Consider the following 18,468-nt stretch of genomic DNA (forward strand, 5'->3'; position numbering starts at 1 on the left):
CTTTTATAGTGATTAGAATACCAGCTTCACAGGTAGAAGGGCTTTGGAACCGTAAAGGCCTGTGTCAAACCTAGGGAATCAAGAGGAGGCTTTGCACTGGGTCCCTTACCTGCCAGAGTTAAGCAGAGCAGCAGAGTGCTTTTAAAAGATGTTTCCCAAGCCCTTCTTCCTTTCCTCCTAACTGGACCCAGGGGACAGGGATGAGGTGGAGGGGGAACAAGAGCCAGATGGAGTAGTCTGCAGTTTGCCTAGGACTGTACACCTCAGTAGAGGGGACACTGCCCAACCTCGAATGGCCTCCCAAGTCATGGCCAGGTTGCCTGAGCAAAAGGCTCTCAGGAGAAAGTGGAGGGGAATTCTCTGAAAGCAAAGCTTGCTCCAGGAGGGGTAGGCCCAGATGGAACCACACTCTAGGGATTATAAAGCCCTAAGCACTTTTTGCTAGAATGTTTAACCATCAGATTATCTCCCCACCCCAAACCCAACCTGCATCTCTCTAGCTCCTTTCCTCCCTTTCTCCTAGAATCTGAAGAATTCTGTGTGTGAGTCTCATGGTTCACACACTCTCCTAACACTAATCATCACCTGCTGCCTGGTGTGAAATGTATTTGTGTCTGTGTCTCCCTGCCAGCACAGGATCTCTCCGGGTATAGAACTGTGTCACTCAGCACCTTGCATGGAGCAGGTGTTGCAACTCTTGGTTAAATGGATTTGGAGGCCTGAGCACTGTACGCTGGGTCTGTACCCTGCATGACTCTTGGGTTCTGGTGTTATCTCAGGACTCTCTGCCTTCCAGATTGAGCTGCCATAAAATCTGCCATGACAGGGATCATAGCAGAAAGGTAAGTGGCACTGAGAATATAGAGTTCTCAAGCAGAGAAGTGTTTGGTAAGAAGCACGGACTCTTGGCTGTCTTGGAGACACAGAAAAAAGGTGGCAATTCTGTCCTCGAGGAACTCTGGACTCTTGTATTTCCTGTCTGGCAGGGAATACAAGGTAGACAATACAAGACTTGGGAAAATAATAATCCTGTCCCTGTGAAAAAAGCAATGTCACACACATCAACACATTCATCTCAGGTAGACAGACATGGGTGTATATATTCCAATTATAAGAATAACAAGAGGAGTGGAAGACAGGAGTTGGTACAAAGGTTTACAAGAGGATTCTGTACCATCTGCAATGCACAATGCAGATTGGCTTCAGAGGCTTATGTCTAGCATTAGGAAACTCAGGGGTGGAACCGGGGTTCGTGGTTCCAGATAGGAAATGACAAGCAGTGAAGAACTGGTTAAAGGAATGTGAGAGGTATCATGCCAGAACTTGGCGAAGGCACAGAGAGTGCCCAAAGGATGAGGCCAATCATGGGACTTTCTTTTCTGGGCACACACAAAGTACCCATGCTTATGTCCAAACATGAGGTCCCAGCTCAAGCAAGGGATCAAGCTCCATCTTTGGTGCCAAATCTTTGAGTAAGCATGACCATGCCCTTCCTACCCCATCCTTCAGGGTACTTGTAATGAAGTCACAAGCCATCACTTCTACAGTCCTCATCCTTACTCATTGGTCATTCTCTAATTTATACAAGATGCCCCTAATTCAATCACATGAGAACTACACCTTTCCTAAAAATAGCAATTTGAGAATCCGACAACACCTATTTTCTGACTTACCAGGTTACAGTTGTTCTTACTTGCTGTCTCTATATTCTCTTTCTGCATGCAAATTCATCTTCTCCTTAGCAGACAAAGGGAAATTCACTGGCTACCATCCTGGCTGAGAAAGCTTATTTTCACTGTGACACATTCCACCCAGTGTATTCTGCTGTGAGCAAAACCTGGTGCCCTCTCCCATGGTTTAATTTGGTCCCTCATCTCTGACACCCATGTCTGTAGGTTAGTCCCTCTCAAATTCTTCAGAACTGCTACGAAACACGATTCCACTTGTTGCTCTGTCCACTTGCATTTGCTTGTCACCTTATGCCCCCTCCCCAGGGCCAGATCTTCCTTCCTTCCTTCCTGGTTATCTTGCTCTCTCATTTGATCTGGTGTTTTGGCCTGGTCCCTTCCCCCCGTCTTTATTCCTCTTTGTTCCTCTGTACCTTGTCTCATGCTCTCATGGGATATCCTATTCCCCAAATCCCAAGTCCTTTCCCTTCCTTCAATAAACGGCTCCTGAAATTCTGCTTCTTTCGAGAAGAGAAAAAAGTGTTGTCAATAAGAGAAGCCTCCTCCCTACCATCTAAACCTAGTGCTCCACACTCCGTCCTGCATGAAATGTCACCTGTCAGTTTATAAAATGGAAGACACCTTCTATGCACATCTCATGGGTTAATTCAGTGCCAATCCCCTTGAGTGCCAGTCTCTGTGCACTGTCATTCTTTAAAGGGTCTTGCTATGGCCAGGCGATGGTCCCTTTAAATAGCCATCTTGGCATCCAGGAAGTTTCTGACACTCCCTAATGTGACCTCTCCCTCTATCTGGCTCTTTTTTTATTCTTTTCACATCCCATGAGTTTCCCACTATCCTCTACTGCAGTGGGAGCGCTCTGCTGCCGTGGCAACAGCCATTCCAACATCAGTCGATAAAACCAATATGTACAGAATAGTTCCTCGAGTGATTCCTAAAAAGAGAAGGACATGCCCTGTCACATTATCTCCAAACCCAGCCCTGAGCCCCTCCCACTCGGCCATCTACCCCTTCTCTAGAATGACAGGCTTCAAATTGTCCTCTGAAGACAGATCCTACCATCAATGATCAATGAAGAGGTTATGTGATGAGGGAGAGGCCTGGCTGGGCAGGCAGGGGGTGCTGGTGATGTCAGTAACCAAGTTTCTAAAGGGGAGGTGCAGAAAGAGGCTGGTTTGGAACATGAAAGTCCCCAATCCCCAGCGCCTCAAAGACCAGCTCATCACCCCACTCCTCTCTTTCCAAAGTCATTGGTAGTTTCTGGAATGGCGATAGGATGAGTGATTTGACCACATCTGTTGACAGATAACTTAAAGCAATTTGAGGAATGAAGATGTAGGCATACAGCCAAGGAGACGCATGCTGTGTGATTTCACATTCTCACACCCCTGTGATTAGAAATGGATGTAACCCAGGTGTCTATGGGGGGTCTGGGGAATCTGTCAGTTGGGACTGTGTTAGGAGAACTGGGGGTCAGGGAGAGCCAAAGAGAGGAGAGGGTGGGAAGGTGGGCCAGGCTGTCCCCAGCTCATTGACCTTGAAAGGTGACCTTGGGGCCCGGCATGGTGGCTCATGCCTGTAATCCCAGCACTTTGGGAGGCTGAGGCGGGTGGATCTTTTGAGGTCAGGAGTTCGAGACTAGCCTGGCCAACATGGTGGAACCCTGTTCCTATTAAAAATACAAAAATTAGCTGGGTGATAGTGGCACGTGCCTGTAATTCCAGCTACTTGGGAGGAGAATCACTTAAGCCTGGGAGGCGGAGGTTGCGGTGAGCTGAGATTGCACTACTGTGCCACAGAGTGAGACCCTGTCTCAAAAAAAAAAGAAGAAAAAAAGAGAAAGAAGGAAGGAGGGAAGGGAAGGGAAAGGAGAAAGAAGAAAGAAAGAAGGAAAGAAAAAGAAAGAAGAGAGAGAAGGAAGGGAAGAAAGAAAGAGAAGGAAGGGAAGAAAGAAAGAAAGGGAGGGAAGGAAGGAAGGAGGGAAGAAGGAAGGAAAGAAGGAAGGAAAGAGAAAGAAAAGGGAAGGAAGAGAAGGAAGGGAAGGAAGGAGGAAGGAAGGAAGAAAGAAAGAGAAGGAAGGGAAGAAAGAGAGAGGAAGAAAGGGAAGGGAGGGAAGAAAGGAAGGAAGGAAGGAAGGAAGAAAGAAAGAAAGAAAGAAAGAAAGAAAGAAAGAAAGAAAGAAAGAGAGAAAGAAAGAGGCCAGATGCGAGAAAGAAAGAGGCCGGGTGCGGTGGCTCACGCCTGTAATCCCAGCACTTTGGGAGGCCAAGGCGGGCGGATCACGAGGTCAGGAGATTGAGACCATCCTGGCTAACACGGTGAAACCCCGTCTCTACTAAAAAAAAAAAAAAAAAAAATTAACCAGGTGTGGTGGTGGGCACCTGTAGTCTCAGCTACTTGGGAGGCTGAAGCAGGAGAATGGCGTGAACCCAGCAGGCTGCAGTGAGCTGAGATCACACCACTGCACTCCAGCCTGGGCGACAGACCAAGACTCCATCTAAGAATGAAAGGAAGAAAGGAAGGAAGGAAGGAAGGAAGGGAAGAAAGAAAGAGAGGGAGGGAGGAAGGAAGGAAGGAAAGAAAGAAAGAGAAAGAAAAGGGAAGGAAAGGAAGGGAAGGAAGGAGGAGGGAAGGAAAGAGGAAGGAAGAGAAAGAAAGAGAGAAGGAAGGGAAGAAAGAGAAAAAGAAAGAAAGAGAGACAGAAAGGAAGGAAGGGAAGAAAAAGAAAGAGAAAGAAAGGAGGGAGGGAAGGAAGGAAGGGAAGAAAAAGAAAGAGAAAGAAAGAAAGGAGGGAGGGAAGGAAGGAAGGAAGGAAGGGAGACCTTGGGAGAAGGGGAGACCTGCGGGAGGGAGAAGGGGGCACATGAGCCCATACTTGGCTTCCTCCAGGGTTAAGGGCAGAGCAGGGGAGGTTTTTCTTGATTTCTGGGACCATAGTCAGGATCTGGAGAGCAAGGGCTAGGAACCCAGCCACATGGCTCTTCAAGCCTAGCCCACTCACTCTGGACCAGCATGGAGTTGTCACTGCCCAACTGAGTGACAAGCATTTTCTATACGTTTTCTCTGCTTAGATGCCTACCATGAGGTCTCCTCATCAGCTCCCTAGCAGATGCCAACACCCCTGCCTTTGTGGAAAGCCCTGTAGCCATTGCTCCCCACTTCTTTTTGTCCTTTTCTCCACCATGTCATTCCCTCATGTCATTCCAGCTATCAGCAGGGACTTTTTGAGCACCCAAAACATGGGACTTCTTAAGCAACCCAAAACTTTACTCCCAGTGAGATGGGAGCCTTGGTAGGCTGGGAGCAGAGAGTGACATGACCTGGCTTCCCTCTTGAAAAGGCCACTTTGGCTGCTGTTTGGGGAGCAAATTGCTGGGCTCAAGGGCAGAAGCAGTTGCAGTCACCCAAGTGAGAGATGATGGTGGCTTGGAACTGGGCGGTGACTGTAGTGGTAGTGAGAAGTGGTTAGGCTCTGCATGTATTTTGAAGCTGTTAGAATTTGCTATTGGCCAAATGTGGGTGTGTGGGAAAGAGAGGAACCAAGAATGTCCCCCAAGGATTTGGACCTGGACAGCTCTAAGATTGGAGTCGCCATCAAGCAAAATGGGAAGGCTTCAGGAGGAGCTGGTTTTGGAGGTAGAATTAGAGTCCTTTCTTCTCCCTGGCCCCTCTTGAGGCCAAATCCGCCTCCTCTAGGCCGCCTTCCCTGACTCTCCCCACGCAGTTCACTGCAGCCACTTTAATCATTTCCTAATGTTCAGGGCTGTCATTCGTCATTCACCCATTGGTGTTTCCCAAGGATTCATCTTCGGTTGAACTTTTTCTCAAAACCCATCTCAGCTCTGTGCACATAGTGGGCTCTCAAAAATATTTGGTGAATGACGATTGATTAAATGAATGAATGCGTGACTCGGAACAGATGTGTAGGGAATTGTAAACAGCAGTGACCTCTTAATACCCCGTGGCAAGACACAGTGCAGCTGGTGTGTGGAATGGAAGCCAAGCTTCTGGGATGGTGGCCCAGCAGCATCTTTTCTCCCTTCCCTGAAGCCCTGGGCCAGAGTGAGGCCAGTGGACCCTTGCCTTGCTCCTTTGAAGGAAGCTCCAGTTCTTCAGAGGAATGACCTTGGGGCATTCAGGGCTGAGACCCTCTTCTGCCCCTAAATCTCTGCTCTGCCCAGAGGCATGGGGAGAGTTTCACCACACCTCTGGGAGACAGGGGGAAAAGTGGGCAAGGTATCCTCACAGCCCAGGCAGTAATCCCAGCTGGGACTTCAGCCCCATCCCCCACTCTCACCTCCTGAAAAAAAAAGGAGACACTAGACACAGTGGTCCAATATGGATGCTCTGAGTGGCTCACACCTCCAGGACCTCATCCAGGAAGCCTTCCTAGATTGGTCCATTAGCCCAGCCACTGCCTTTGCTTCTCCAGGGCATTGGTAGTTGAGATATTTCTGTGGACACTGCAGGTCCCCGGCTCACCCTCTCTGGCCCCAGAAGACTCCCTGAGTTCAGTGGTTGGGGATTTTTCCTCTGGGCTACAGATCAGGTGTGTGGGCTCCAGAGAGAGATTTATTGTCTTCCGGTCTATTGGGGAAAATGAGGCAGAGAAAACTAGAGGCTGGGAGTGGAGCCAGAGGTCATGGGCCTCGGTCTGCCCTCTAGCTCAACCGTCTTGGGGGAGCTTCCAGAAGGGTGGAAATGCCGAGAAATTCTGAGCTACAACTCACATTCCTTGGAGCTCACAGCTGCCTGGACACAAATTTCTACGCCAACAGGGCAAGGTTAGAGCAGGGATGAGCCTGCCTGTCGTGTGAAAGGACCAGGGCAGAGATGAGGTCCCTTAGAAGGAAAACAAGTCACCTCTAGTCACACAAGTAAACAAGACTAGGGCCTGAAGCGCATGTCCCCAGCTGGAGGCTGGGGCCTCCCAAGCTGGGACGGGGACGGGGCACAGGCTCTCCCTTCAGAGGCAGGGTTCTCGGAGCTGTGTAGCCCTGGAGGGAATGGAAACTGGTTGAAGGCTCCTGGGAGGGCCTGTTCCAGACCTGGGAGGGGAGGGTAGGGGCTGGAATCCAAAAAACTGGCCCCTCCTTCAGCCAAGGGTTTCTCAGCTAGAAAGTCAGGGGCTAGGGAGGTCTGACTCAGGGCTAGGCTGTTGCTCCTCCCAAGTGTCCCGGCCCCCAGGCTAGAACACGGGACTTCGAGTTCTCGTGACTGATTTCTCAGCAGAGGAGCCCTGGCAGTGCACAACAAGGCACGGGGTTTCTCCTTCCTCTCCTTGGGGAGTGGGGTCCAGATCTCCAAGCATTGAGACCTTCCTTCTTTTAAAGCCAGAACTCCATGATCTCCTGCAGAGAAGCATATCTCTGACCTGATGACCTCACTGGCCTCCCAGGGAAGGACAGTCCCCTGGCCTCTGCTATCTGGCTGCCTTAGAGGCCAGTGCTGGCCAACACGCAGTACTCAAGCCCTTCCCCACTCTGGCTTCACCTGCTGACAACCTTGCCCTCTAATGCTTTCCTCTAAATGCCCCTGCTCCAGGCCTGACCCCTGCACCTTTGCTTTGCTCTGTCCTTTTCCTGAATGCCTTCTGTTATATGAATTCAAATCCAATTCTCCCCTCAAGGCCCAGCTTCAGAGCCACCTCCTCCAGGAGGCCTTCTCTGACTACCCCATCGCACACTGCTCTGCCTTTCCTACCCACTGATTATAGTCAGGGGCTGGGTACCCACATTCTGCCTACTTATATCTCAGGGAGATATCCTCTCCTGCCAGCTGAATTGTAAGTGCCCTACATAGGTTAGTTAGTAAGGGCTCACTGATGCTTGCTGAACTGAAGGACAGGGGATCTTACAGTTACTAAGCACCTCCTATTGCCAGGGACCCTCTTAGACATGTAATGTTCATCATTTCATAAAGCCTTTGAAGCAGGGGCTATCACTATCTTCATTTTACAGAGACATACACTTGCCCAAGACCACACAGCAGGCTGCTGGTGGAATCAGAATTTGAATATATGTCCATGTGTGTTCCACATCTTCCCATAACTTCATGCTATTACCATGCAGCTATTTCTAGAGACTTGCTTAATATAATAACTGCATGTGATTCCAAGACATACAGAACCCAACAGCTGGAAAGTCTGGGACCCTGGCAGAGAAAAGGGGACTGGGTATTAGAAAGGGGAGTGAAGAATGGGAAGGAGGGCCCTGACTCTCCTGCCCGTCCTGCTGAGGAGCTCCTGTAACCCAGACACCTGCTGCACCTGAAGTCTGCATGAGTCTAGGACTGCAGTCACATTAAGACTGCCCCACAGAATCCTGGGAGTGAGAATGTGGCAGAGGAGAATCCTTCAGACAGCGCTGGTGGTCTGTAGCAACACCAGTCGCTTCATAGCTCAGCCCCATGACCTATGTCCTGGGGTCTTGGTCACTTTCAGTGGACCTGACAGTCCCAACAAGTCAGGATCTTCTGAGGACTTCCCTAATCTCAAGTTTTGGGTGTTCTGGGTTGTCTTCTTGATTTGCTATGTGGCCTTAAGAGAATATATACAGCTGGTCATCTAAGAAATTGGGTGGGGGGAGGAGTTAGAGAATCTCTGCTCCCTCTGCTCAGGGGCTTCTAGTAGGGAAAGGCAGAAGAACACCTAATCTAGGGTACTCTGTCTGAAACTGTACTCGTTTAAAATCAGATCCCTGTGCTCCTCAGGCTAATAAAGAGCCCAGGATAAGAAGTCCAGATGTTTCCCACATGTGCTTTTCCTGTATGTTGCCATGGCAACTGTCCCATACACACCACTGGGGTGGATATTGCACATTGGGCCTCAGCAGAGCTCTGCACCACCCAGGTACATCGCCCTTAGACCATGACCCACCCAGATCAGTTGTCATGGCAGCTGCAGGCCTGTGAGGGAGAATTCCAGGCAGGCAAAGGAAGGAGAGGGTAGGGTGTGTGCCTGTGGCTGTGCCACGTGTTGGATGGGGACAAACAAACTCCTTGTGTGAGCATGTGTCCTTCGGGATGGGCAAATCTAGAGTTGAATTTGACCTGTCCATGAATAATTGGTTGTTTTAAGGTCATTAAATCACAACACTAAGAGGGACCTTGGAGATAATCTTACTCTGCAATAAATCCTCTTAATTCACTGTGGGCCACACAAACCCAAAAACCTGATGAGGAAAAGCACAAGGCCCAAACCTGTGGTGACCTTGTCAACACAGTGATGACATCGCTACTCTAGAACAGAACTTCTTAATCTACGTTCACAGACTGGATTCTGGGGGTCCACAGTACCAGCCATAAAACATAAGCCAAATACTGTGAATATGTCCATTTATCTGGGGGGATATATTATAATATCAGTCAAATTCTTAAAGAGATTCTTGACTCTAAAAAAGTAAAGACAACTGCAAAAGGAATGAGAAGCTTTTACCCATCTTAGTCTGAACCAGCTGGGACAGATGGTTTAAAGAAACCTGGCCTTCTCACTACCCCAGAGAGAAAGATATTCCCATTTTGTGGCTGCACTCATTTTCTCAGTTGGCACTTCTGTGCTTTATTAGAGTTTTGTTAGGTTTTTGAATGAGGCATTAAACCTAACAGAGGAATGCCATGGACTCATATTTCAATGAATTTTAATAGAATAATCACTGGCAATTACTTGGCATATAAAAATTGCTCTGCAAATGTTAAGAGTATTCATTGGTGTGATGGGTGGGAGTTCCAATGCCATGATGAGAACGTTGCCTTTCATGGGGCCTGATGTCATCACAAGGGGCTTGCCACCTCTGTGCTCCCTCCTGCCTGCATGCAACCTCAGATTCTTCAGCAGGAAGGATGCGCTGAGCTCATGAGGTCAGCTTTTGCCCCTGGACTGTGCCAGTGTTTATATGAACCTCAGGCTGCTTTCCTTCCACTTCCACTGGGGCTGAGCTTTCCTCCTGCCAGGAAGTTCTCTTATTCATCTGACCTCAATCATTCATACCACAGGACACTCTCATTTCCTTGTCCTGGAAGGATTTTCTTGAGAGAAGGGACAACTGAGCATTTCTCTGCTCTCCCCTCCTCCCTGGGCTCATCTGGTCTGACGTGGATGACCCCACACTTACTGACCCTTCCTAAGTCCTGACCTTTAATTATCTTCAGCTCCCTCTGAAGCCTGGGACTCCCACCACCCAGGAAGGCAGGTTTTTTATTCCTTCCGCCCTTTTAAAGGATGAATATTGTGGCTGGGGTAATTCTCAGCACTTAATCTCTCTGGCTATTGTGTCTGTGTCACCTCACTCTCTTCAACTGCCTCTCTCCAGAGTTCCTTCTGTGTAAGCCTGCCCGCAGCCTTATAGTGGGGAGGGAAGTCTCTCACCAGGGGACCCTAATCCTCTTACAAAGGGGTTTGGGGGGGCATGGGATGGTGTGTTCCAGTTTCTGCCCATTCAGTGGTGCTGGAGGGAGACTTCAGCCTTGGCCGAGACTGGCGTGGAGCCAGCACTTCTTGAGATAAAGCCCCGCTCTGTAGGCTCTCTGTCTGCCCTGGGCCTTCCCAGGGAGACCATAGTTCAGAGTTATAAGGAGGGCTGGCCAATCTTTGCCCAGGCAAAAGATCTGAGGGGCCAGATCTTCAGAGCTGCACTTGAGGTGAGGCCTACTGGATTGGCCAGAGAAGTAGGGAGCAGCGGTGGTGGAAGTTTAGCAAATAGTTCCGCCTCCCACAGCTGAAATTTGTAACTGCTCCATAGCTCCCTGGATAACAACCTCTAAAGTTGTATGGAGTAGTCTGAGCTGGAGAGATTCCTGTCAACCAGGCCACCTCTCCTTAAGTGTCCTTTTTCCCAGAACCTTTCCATGGCTCATAGACACATGGAGAACTAAACAAGGGGTCAAGATTTCCTAGGAGGAGCTGAAGCAGATCACTGCAGGTTGGAGAGTTGAGTCTCTAAAAATCTGCTAAGAGGCTGCCAAGTCCAAGACAGGTACGTATTGGGTATAGGGGGTAATTCTCTAGGAAAACTACAAGGGAAAGTTTTTCACCTTCCTCATCTATTCAAGCACTCAGGGTGAAGGGGGGTGGCCCACAGACTGCTGTTGCTTATAGTCCCAGGAGTGTCATGAGGCCACAGCTCTGCTCCTGCTCTTTAGGGTGGGAGACATATTCCAGAGCTGGGGCTTCTCCAGGGCCACCATGTAGATCATGTACAGCTGCACAGGTTGTACACTGCACAGCTCTGGGCTACATCATAAAGGGCCCACAAGTGCAGAAGTCTTTGCCTACTTTGTCCACAAATGTATTCCAAGCTTCTAGAATAGCACCTGGAACACAGTAAGTGCTTTATAAAAAATTGGCAAATGGGCTGGGCACAGTGGCTCACCCCTGTAATCCTGGCACTTTGGGAGGCCGAGGCGGGCGGATAGCGAGGTCAGGGGATCGAGACCATCCTGACTAACACAGTGAAACCCCGTCTCTACTAAAAATACAAAAAAAAAAAAAAAATAGCCGGACGTGGTGGTGGGCACCTGTAGTCCCAGCTACTTGGGAGGGTTAGGTAGGAGAATGGCATCAACCCAGGAGGCGGAGCTTGCAGTGAGCTGAGATCGTGCCACTGCACTCCAGTCTGGGTGACAGAGTGAGACTGTCTCAAAAAAACAAAACAAAACAAAAAAAACAAAAAAAAATTGTCAATTGGATATGAATTTCTTCTGGAGTTGGGCAATGCAGAGGTCCTGGTTTTCTTGGTGCAGCAAGAAACAGGGAAGCTGGGTCTTGCCAAGATTTCTTGATTTCTGGGACCACAATCAGGATCTGGAGAGCAAGGGATTTGTACTGTATGTGGACCACTCATAGTTGCAAAAACCACGTAGAATCACTCACACACCTTTTAGAGTGCGAGGGCCTGAGTCCAATGTAGCCACGGGGAAAAGAGGCTCCAAGCTGACCAGCTTCTGCTATTCTTGCCACTCCACTGAAATGGCTAACATTGGGTCAAATCCACTGCCTTGAGATAAATCCCCTTCCCAGCCAAATATTGTCTTGAAAAGTCATTCTCCTCCCTCCCCCTGTACTCCTCTAAAGAAATAGCATCCAGACTCCTGCAGTTTCTATTTCAAACCCCTCTAGCAGGTACCTCAGATGACCTCACTTATCTGGCCTCTTCCTTCTTGGCCCCTCCCAGAGCCAGGCTGGTGATCCCACTGCCTCTCCTGGCCTCCCTGGGAGAACTCCCAGACTTGAGTCATCTTCCCCTCCAGTGAGGTCACGGAACGTATGGTTAAGAGCATGACCTCTGAAGACCAGCTGCATGGGTTCAAATCCTGGCTAGACCACCTTGGGCAAGCCACTTAACCTGTCTATCCCAGTTTCCTCATCTGCAAAGTGAGTGTGATAATAATATCATTTGCCTCAATAACAAATAACACCAAACACGTATTGAGCAGTTCTTATGTATCAGCCATTCTTCTAAGCGCTTTACCAATATCCATGCATTTAATTCTCACAGGACCCTATGAAGAAAGCACTGTTATCATCCTTGGTTACAACCAAGGACACAGGGGCACAGAGAGACTAACTAAGTTCCCCAAGGCTACACAGCTAGCAAGTGAGGAAGCTGTGATGCAAGGCAAGTAGGGAGTTAGATTCCAAATTTCATGCAGTTGTTAGAAGGATTAAAGGTGCTTATAACAATGCCTCGTTCACAGTAAGCCACGGGAAGTGTCGGCTGCTGCTACAAGTGCTATTATGACCTCCCGTCCCAGTTCCTGGAAGCCTACCAGGTCCTAGATTGCTGCTTTGTTTATCCAACAGGGTCTCCAGAGACCCTCGCACTCCCAAGCCACCTCTGGCCCAGAAAGCACCAACCTGCTCAAGCTCTGAGAACACGGCTAATATCATTTGCCCCTGAACTTATTCTACTTTCTAGTCAATTGTCTGCATGTCTTCTCTCCACGGATGGCTGGGACATAAGGCTCATCTTGGCCTGGAGGTCCCCAGAGGGCAAAGAACACAGCGGTGTGAACTCAGCATGAAATGACATAGGTTTGGAGTGACAGGGATGCCAGTGGCAACCTGGGACCTGCTCAGATTGAGGGAGATGTGAGCAGGGACTGTGGCTCACTGATCCCATTTCCTTCCTCATTGCTTGGCAGAGGCTAAGGGAGACTGAGTTGAGCTTGGACAGTGTGCGACTGAGTGAGTACTGGTGGCAGTTGGAAAGGCAGGGAGTAAGAGAAGAGTCTGGTCTTTTGACAAGCCTGGGATGGAATCCTGGCACAGCCTCCTAGCTGGATGTCCTCAGACAGGTTTTATATAACCCTTCTGAGCCTGAGTTTCCTATCCATAACACAGAGTAATAATAACACCTTCAAAGGATTGTATAAGGTATTCATGAAGGACTTTATGTAAAGCACTTGGCACTATGCCCTGCATATAGTAGGGTATTCAATAAGTGATAGTCATTATTACGATTTAGTTCTTTTTAGTGTTTAAGGAGTCAGAAAACAGTGGCCCTGGTTTAGTTCACCTGCTAACTTCCTATGCAGTCCTGAGCAAGTCACTTCTCTGAGTCTCATCTCTCCCTCATTGAAAATGAGGCCAAATTTGGGATATCTATAAAGTTTGTTAGAGCTTTGACTTCCTATGTTCTTTGATGCAAGTCATTTGTAGCCCAGGAATACTTGGATTTGGTTTGAAACCCCCAGAACAAACTCCTCTCTCAGAAAGTAGTTACCATTCCTTGCTCCTACCCTAGGCCCGCTAGCTTTGCAAGTTGTCTTAGAATGAAGACTCTATCCCTGCCTATTTCAAATCCATAAGGCATGAAAAACTTCACTGTGGCTTAAAGATGGAGCCAGCTCAACGAGGGAGAAGAAAGAGGAAGAAAAGCAAAACAGCCCTAGTATGAGGCCAAACTCCACACTGCCCCGCCCATTCTCTATTTATATCAACCCTCGTGTGAGAAGGAGGCAGGGAGGAGGCTCTGGCTTGTTCCCGATGACACACGCTATGATGAGAAAAAGATCCCTTCGTTGTGGGTCCACTTAGTGCTCATTCAAACATGCCACAAAGTGGAAGTCATTAAAGAATCTGCATAAGCCTTGGGGCAACCTTTCCCAGTCCTCCTGCACACAGCCTCACACACGTGGGCACACAGTAATGTCAGCCTTGGCTTCTCTCGGCTGTCCAAATTAAGATCTGATGGTGGTCTATGCACTACCCAGTGCTGACTGCAACCAAAGGAAGAGTGAGCAGATGGGACTGGCGCTGGGTTGTCACCAACAGAGCCAGATGGGCCAGGGAGGGTCAGGGCACATGTACAAACACCGGTGGGCTGGGCATTTCCACACTTGCCCCAGGGCAGAGGCAGAAGGAGCAGCTGCTGGTGGGTGGCCTTCAGGATATATGAAGAACATCCCCAGTGCCCCAGGTTGGAGGCAAGTCATCATGGGAAATTCTCCTGCTATATAAATACTAGAAAGCCTTGTTTGGACTCTATGCCCAGAGTCCAGGCAGATTAAGAAAGTGGCACAAGGCTGAGAAAGCTCTTTGGCCTTCTCCTGCTCCCCTCACAGACTCTGCACTCACCACCCAAACCCATTCAGTGAGCTCAGAGGACAGAGAAAAGCATATTGGGAAAGGAGCAGAGAAAGACTGGTTGGTCTTTCTCAGCTGGTAGAGAAGAAACAGGCTCACAGGGGATAAATTTTAGAGCTCTGCAACCACTTACTTTGGATTCCTTACTCATTCATTCAAATCATACCTTCACCAAACCCTGACCACCAGGCACTGTGCTAGGTGATGGGGGGCAAGATGAGTTCATGGTCAGGAAGGGAAGATACATGAGCTTCAAAAAAAGCCCCCAAGCCCCCAGCCATCTACAAATTGATATGGAAATAACATGATCAATAACTGTGAAATAACTATGCTGGATTCTGTGAATTATATAAATATTTGATGGAGTACTCTCCAAAGCACCCAATTCTCCTTCTATAAAATGGGATAATAAGCTCAGTGCCCTCCTCATGCCATGGGGCCTAGCGAGGGAGGCAGGACTGACTGGCTGCCTTGTCAATCCCTGTAGGGGCAGGTCACTGGGCACAGCTTCTGGGATCCCAGCAAATTCTCTAGATAAGTCTCACTGGAGTGGATCCCTGGGCTGTGAACGTCTTGAAGGCAGGTCAAAGTCTTATTTGTCTTTTACCCCACTGTCAAGCAGTGTTCAGCACAGGGCAAACACTGATGGTTTGTAGATTGAATGAAAGAATACATGAATGAATGAGTCATGTCATGCCCCAAGTGACTTTGGGAGTGAGAGGGCAAGGCATAAAATGAAACCCTTCAGTTGCCTCCTCTCTTCCTCTCTTCTCTGTTTTCTTCAAGCTCAGAAGAGTGAAGGCTTTTCCACAAGGCAGGCAAATCCCAAATCTCTCTCCCCATCCAACCCATCAAAGAGCTCGGCGTATCCTCGGCAGAGATGGGTCACCATGACAACTACCTAGCACCAGAGCAGAGGCAGTGCAGTGAACCCTGCTCCCCTTCCCTAGAAGCCTTGGAGAAAGCCAGTGTTTCTCACTTTTCTGGTAAAACCCTCCTCCAAAGGTTCCCCAGCACTCTGTTCCCCCGGAGGAACCCAACCATGATCTAGCAGGCAGTTTCACATCTAACCAGTGAGGGTGGTCTTCCAGCTGACAAGTCTGGGGGATTCCTAATGCTAGTCTGCAACAGACGTTAAAAGTAAAAGACCTCTCATCAACTCATCGGATAATAATCGTGAACGAGCGCTGGGTGAGGTGCATGGAGATCATTAGGCTCTAACAATGTGGCATCCACATGAGGAAGCCATTACGCTAACAAAACTGCAAATGTAAAAATAGAGCTCCACATAGTTTCCTGGTTACCACATTCTAATTCTGATGGCTTTTCGGTGCCAGAAAAATTTGGTTTCCTTTTGTCCCCTGCCATGCCCTGGTTCTCTTGCATGTATACTTATTGTGGGAGGAGATGGCTTGCTTTGCAAATGTCGAGTCCTTAACCCATAACCCTCCTCCACAAGGCTTGTCATGGAAGAATGAGTGTTGCTCTGTTTTTAGGGTTGCAGTGGCTCCAAGATCACTGCTATAGACCAGGCCTAGAAAGGGCTCAAATGGTCCCAGCTCCCAGGCCAAGAAGGGATATCCGGCCACCTGCCCAGCAGGGCACAGAGAAGACAGAATACCATCCTGTCCAATGATCTCAGGGTCAGGCTGTGTTCTAAGCCCCAGCTTGGCCTGTTGGAGCAAGGCACCGAGACAAAGCTGGGAGACAAACCCTCTGGACAATCTCAGGTTTGTGAAAAGGAAATTTATTACTTTGTTGAGGCAAGTTTCCCTTTGTCTGGAAAAGTAAAGGATTGACCTGGTTCCCTGCAGTGTGCAGCCTCATGTACCCCTGGTGTGAATCATAGCCATCCTTTTTCCTACTTTTTTTAATGTTGTAGGAAAATCAACACACGTCCGTAAGTGCTGCTGAGTTTTGAATCTGACCCACTTAGGGCCTGACATGTGGTACCCAAGACACTCATCCATGCATCATTCATTTATTCAGAGACACTGAGCACCTGAGGATGCACCTGGGACTGTCAGTGTCTCTGCCCTTATGGAATATTGCTGTATTTGAAATTTAGGGATCTTCCTGGTGAATCTCACATGCCTGAGGCTTAGGTGATATCTCATGACTACAGGATGACACAGGGAAGGGGACATGTGTGGGCGTGGCCTGTTAAAAGTGGTCCTGGAAGGGGAAGTGTTGTTAGGCAGCAAGCCAGATGGCTCTGGCCTGCCTCCCTAATTCCAGCACCTTCATTTTTCAAGCTGGGCACCACTCAGAACCTGGCTCTCACTCCCAGCTTGTTACCTTTGTGTCATGACTTCTCACATGACACACACATGCAATGACTCCCATAGCCTGGGCATCAGATAAACATGGCACCCCCTGGCCACTTCCCTATGCTGCCCCTAAAGGGCTCCTGGGTTTGATGGACCAACCCTGGGTTGAGTCAAGCATGATGAAAACTCAAAGTGCAATTCACAAGTTGATGTCTCCTTGTCAAGAGATGGACCCACCCAGCCTAGGTCACTTCTTCTTCCATGTGGGCAGCTCTAGCACAGTGGCCTCCCGACCCTAGGAGGAAGTCTCCCCCAGATCACTTACCCATGCAGGAGAAGCTCTCCTCAGTCTCATGGAGGGGCTCAGCATAGCCATCAAGGGGCCAGCTGCCCTGGGGGAGGGGGCCAGGTTTCTGGTCAGTTTGCAACCTGTGGGACCAAGAAAGGGTAGTCACTCATGGTAGAGATGTCCTGGTCTCTAAGTCCCTCCATGGGGCTAAGAAAACCCTCTTAGAACTTGGTTCTTCTTCTCTGATAGTGCCCTGTAGCACTCAGGGCCAGCTCCTCCCTGATGGGTATGTGCACACACCTGCCCTCCAGCAGGCAGCAGGCCTTCTGTGCAAAGCTGAGCCAGGCAGGGAGCCCCAGAGGACACTGGGATGCCTGATGCTTGTCACCCCTTGACGTTCTACAATCTACCCATTTCCCAGGAACGTTATCACCTATAGAGCAGAGGGATATCCTAGCAACTCCAGGCCTTGGGTCCTTTGTCTTGCCATGATCCTTGCCCTCAGGATGAGCCTGTATGTACAGCCATGTACATACACACAGGGAAGAGCTCCCTCTGAAGCTGAAGTCACTGATTCCTGGTAGCTCAGGGGGCAAATAGGCTTTAGGCTTGCTCGTAGTCCAGGCAGCTGGTAGGTCAGGAAAGAAGGAGTAGGCTCAGCTGCAATCACAGTGACTCCTGGGAGGACAAGTCTCTTGCTAGGCCCGTTGTGGTAGGAGGAAGGAAGGGTGAGGTCTCTGGGCACCAGCTCCCAAGTGCACACAGACCTCTGAGCACAACCTCAACCGTACAGTTGCTCCCAGGAACAAAGGCTGTGGGAGCTTTCATTACAGGCAATTACCCTAGGCTCTGGGAGCTGGCCCGCCCACCCATCCGCCCGCTGTCTCCAGCTAAATGGAGCCTTTGGCAGCTTGGCAGGAGGGGGAGGGGAGGGCTGTGCGGGCAGGAGGGGAAATTGAAGGGCCGGGCCATAGAACCCTGAGAGTCTCCAGTGCCACTGAGATTTGTCTTTCTCTCTCTCCAGTTTCCACTTTTTTCAAGGCCTAGATGGCCGGGACTCTGGGCTCAATTTTGCCATTAACTCACTGTATAACCTGGAGTAGATCTCTTCTCCTCTCTGGGTCCGGCTTCCATCATGGGGTGAAAAGATGCCCCCCCAACGCTGGGATCAGTTTTACAGTCTAGGGTTGGGAGGTGTTTGCTGCTTCTGCTCAGCTTTTTCTAAGATATTTAGGCAGTGCTGAGCTCTTTTGTATCTCAGGCCCCTCAGGTGAATGCTGGGGATAGGGCAGGGTGGGGTGTCCTTAGAGAAAGCAGGAGGCCTCATCCTGGCCCCTGGGGGTGCTTGGTATGATGGGGACAATTGCCATGTACTACTGTCTCTTTTTTTTTTTTTTTTTTGACACAGGGTCTCACTGTGTCACTCAGGCTGGAGCGCAGTGGTGTGATCAAAGCCCACTACGGCCTTGATTTCCTGAGCTTAAATGATCCTCCCACCTCAGCCTCCCAAGTAGCTGGGACTACAGGCTCAAGCCACCACGCCCAGCTGATTTTCATATTTTTTGTAGAGATGGGGTTTTGCCATGTCGCCCAGGCTGGTCTCAAACTCCTGAGCTCGAGATCTGCCCACCTCGGCCT

The 18,468-nt window shown here is 49.4% G+C and overlaps 1 protein-coding gene across 5 annotated transcripts in view; it reads right to left on the reverse strand.

The window, feature by feature from the left end:
• NAV1 (neuron navigator 1) overlaps nt 1-18,468 on the reverse strand; it is a 287,918-nt gene that overhangs the window by 179,711 nt on the left and 89,739 nt on the right. For all 5 annotated transcript variants that reach the window (XM_030818659.1, XM_012502004.2, XM_030818658.1 and 2 more), the window contains exon 3: nt 16,867-16,970. In XM_030818659.1, the coding sequence (XP_030674519.1) occupies nt 16,867-16,970 (104 nt within the window). The remainder of the gene's footprint in view (nt 1-16,866; nt 16,971-18,468) is intronic.

Source organism: Nomascus leucogenys, chromosome 9 (genome assembly GCF_006542625.1).
Source record: "Nomascus leucogenys isolate Asia chromosome 9, Asia_NLE_v1, whole genome shotgun sequence".
In the NCBI taxonomy this organism is placed as follows: Eukaryota; Metazoa; Chordata; class Mammalia; order Primates; family Hylobatidae; genus Nomascus; species Nomascus leucogenys.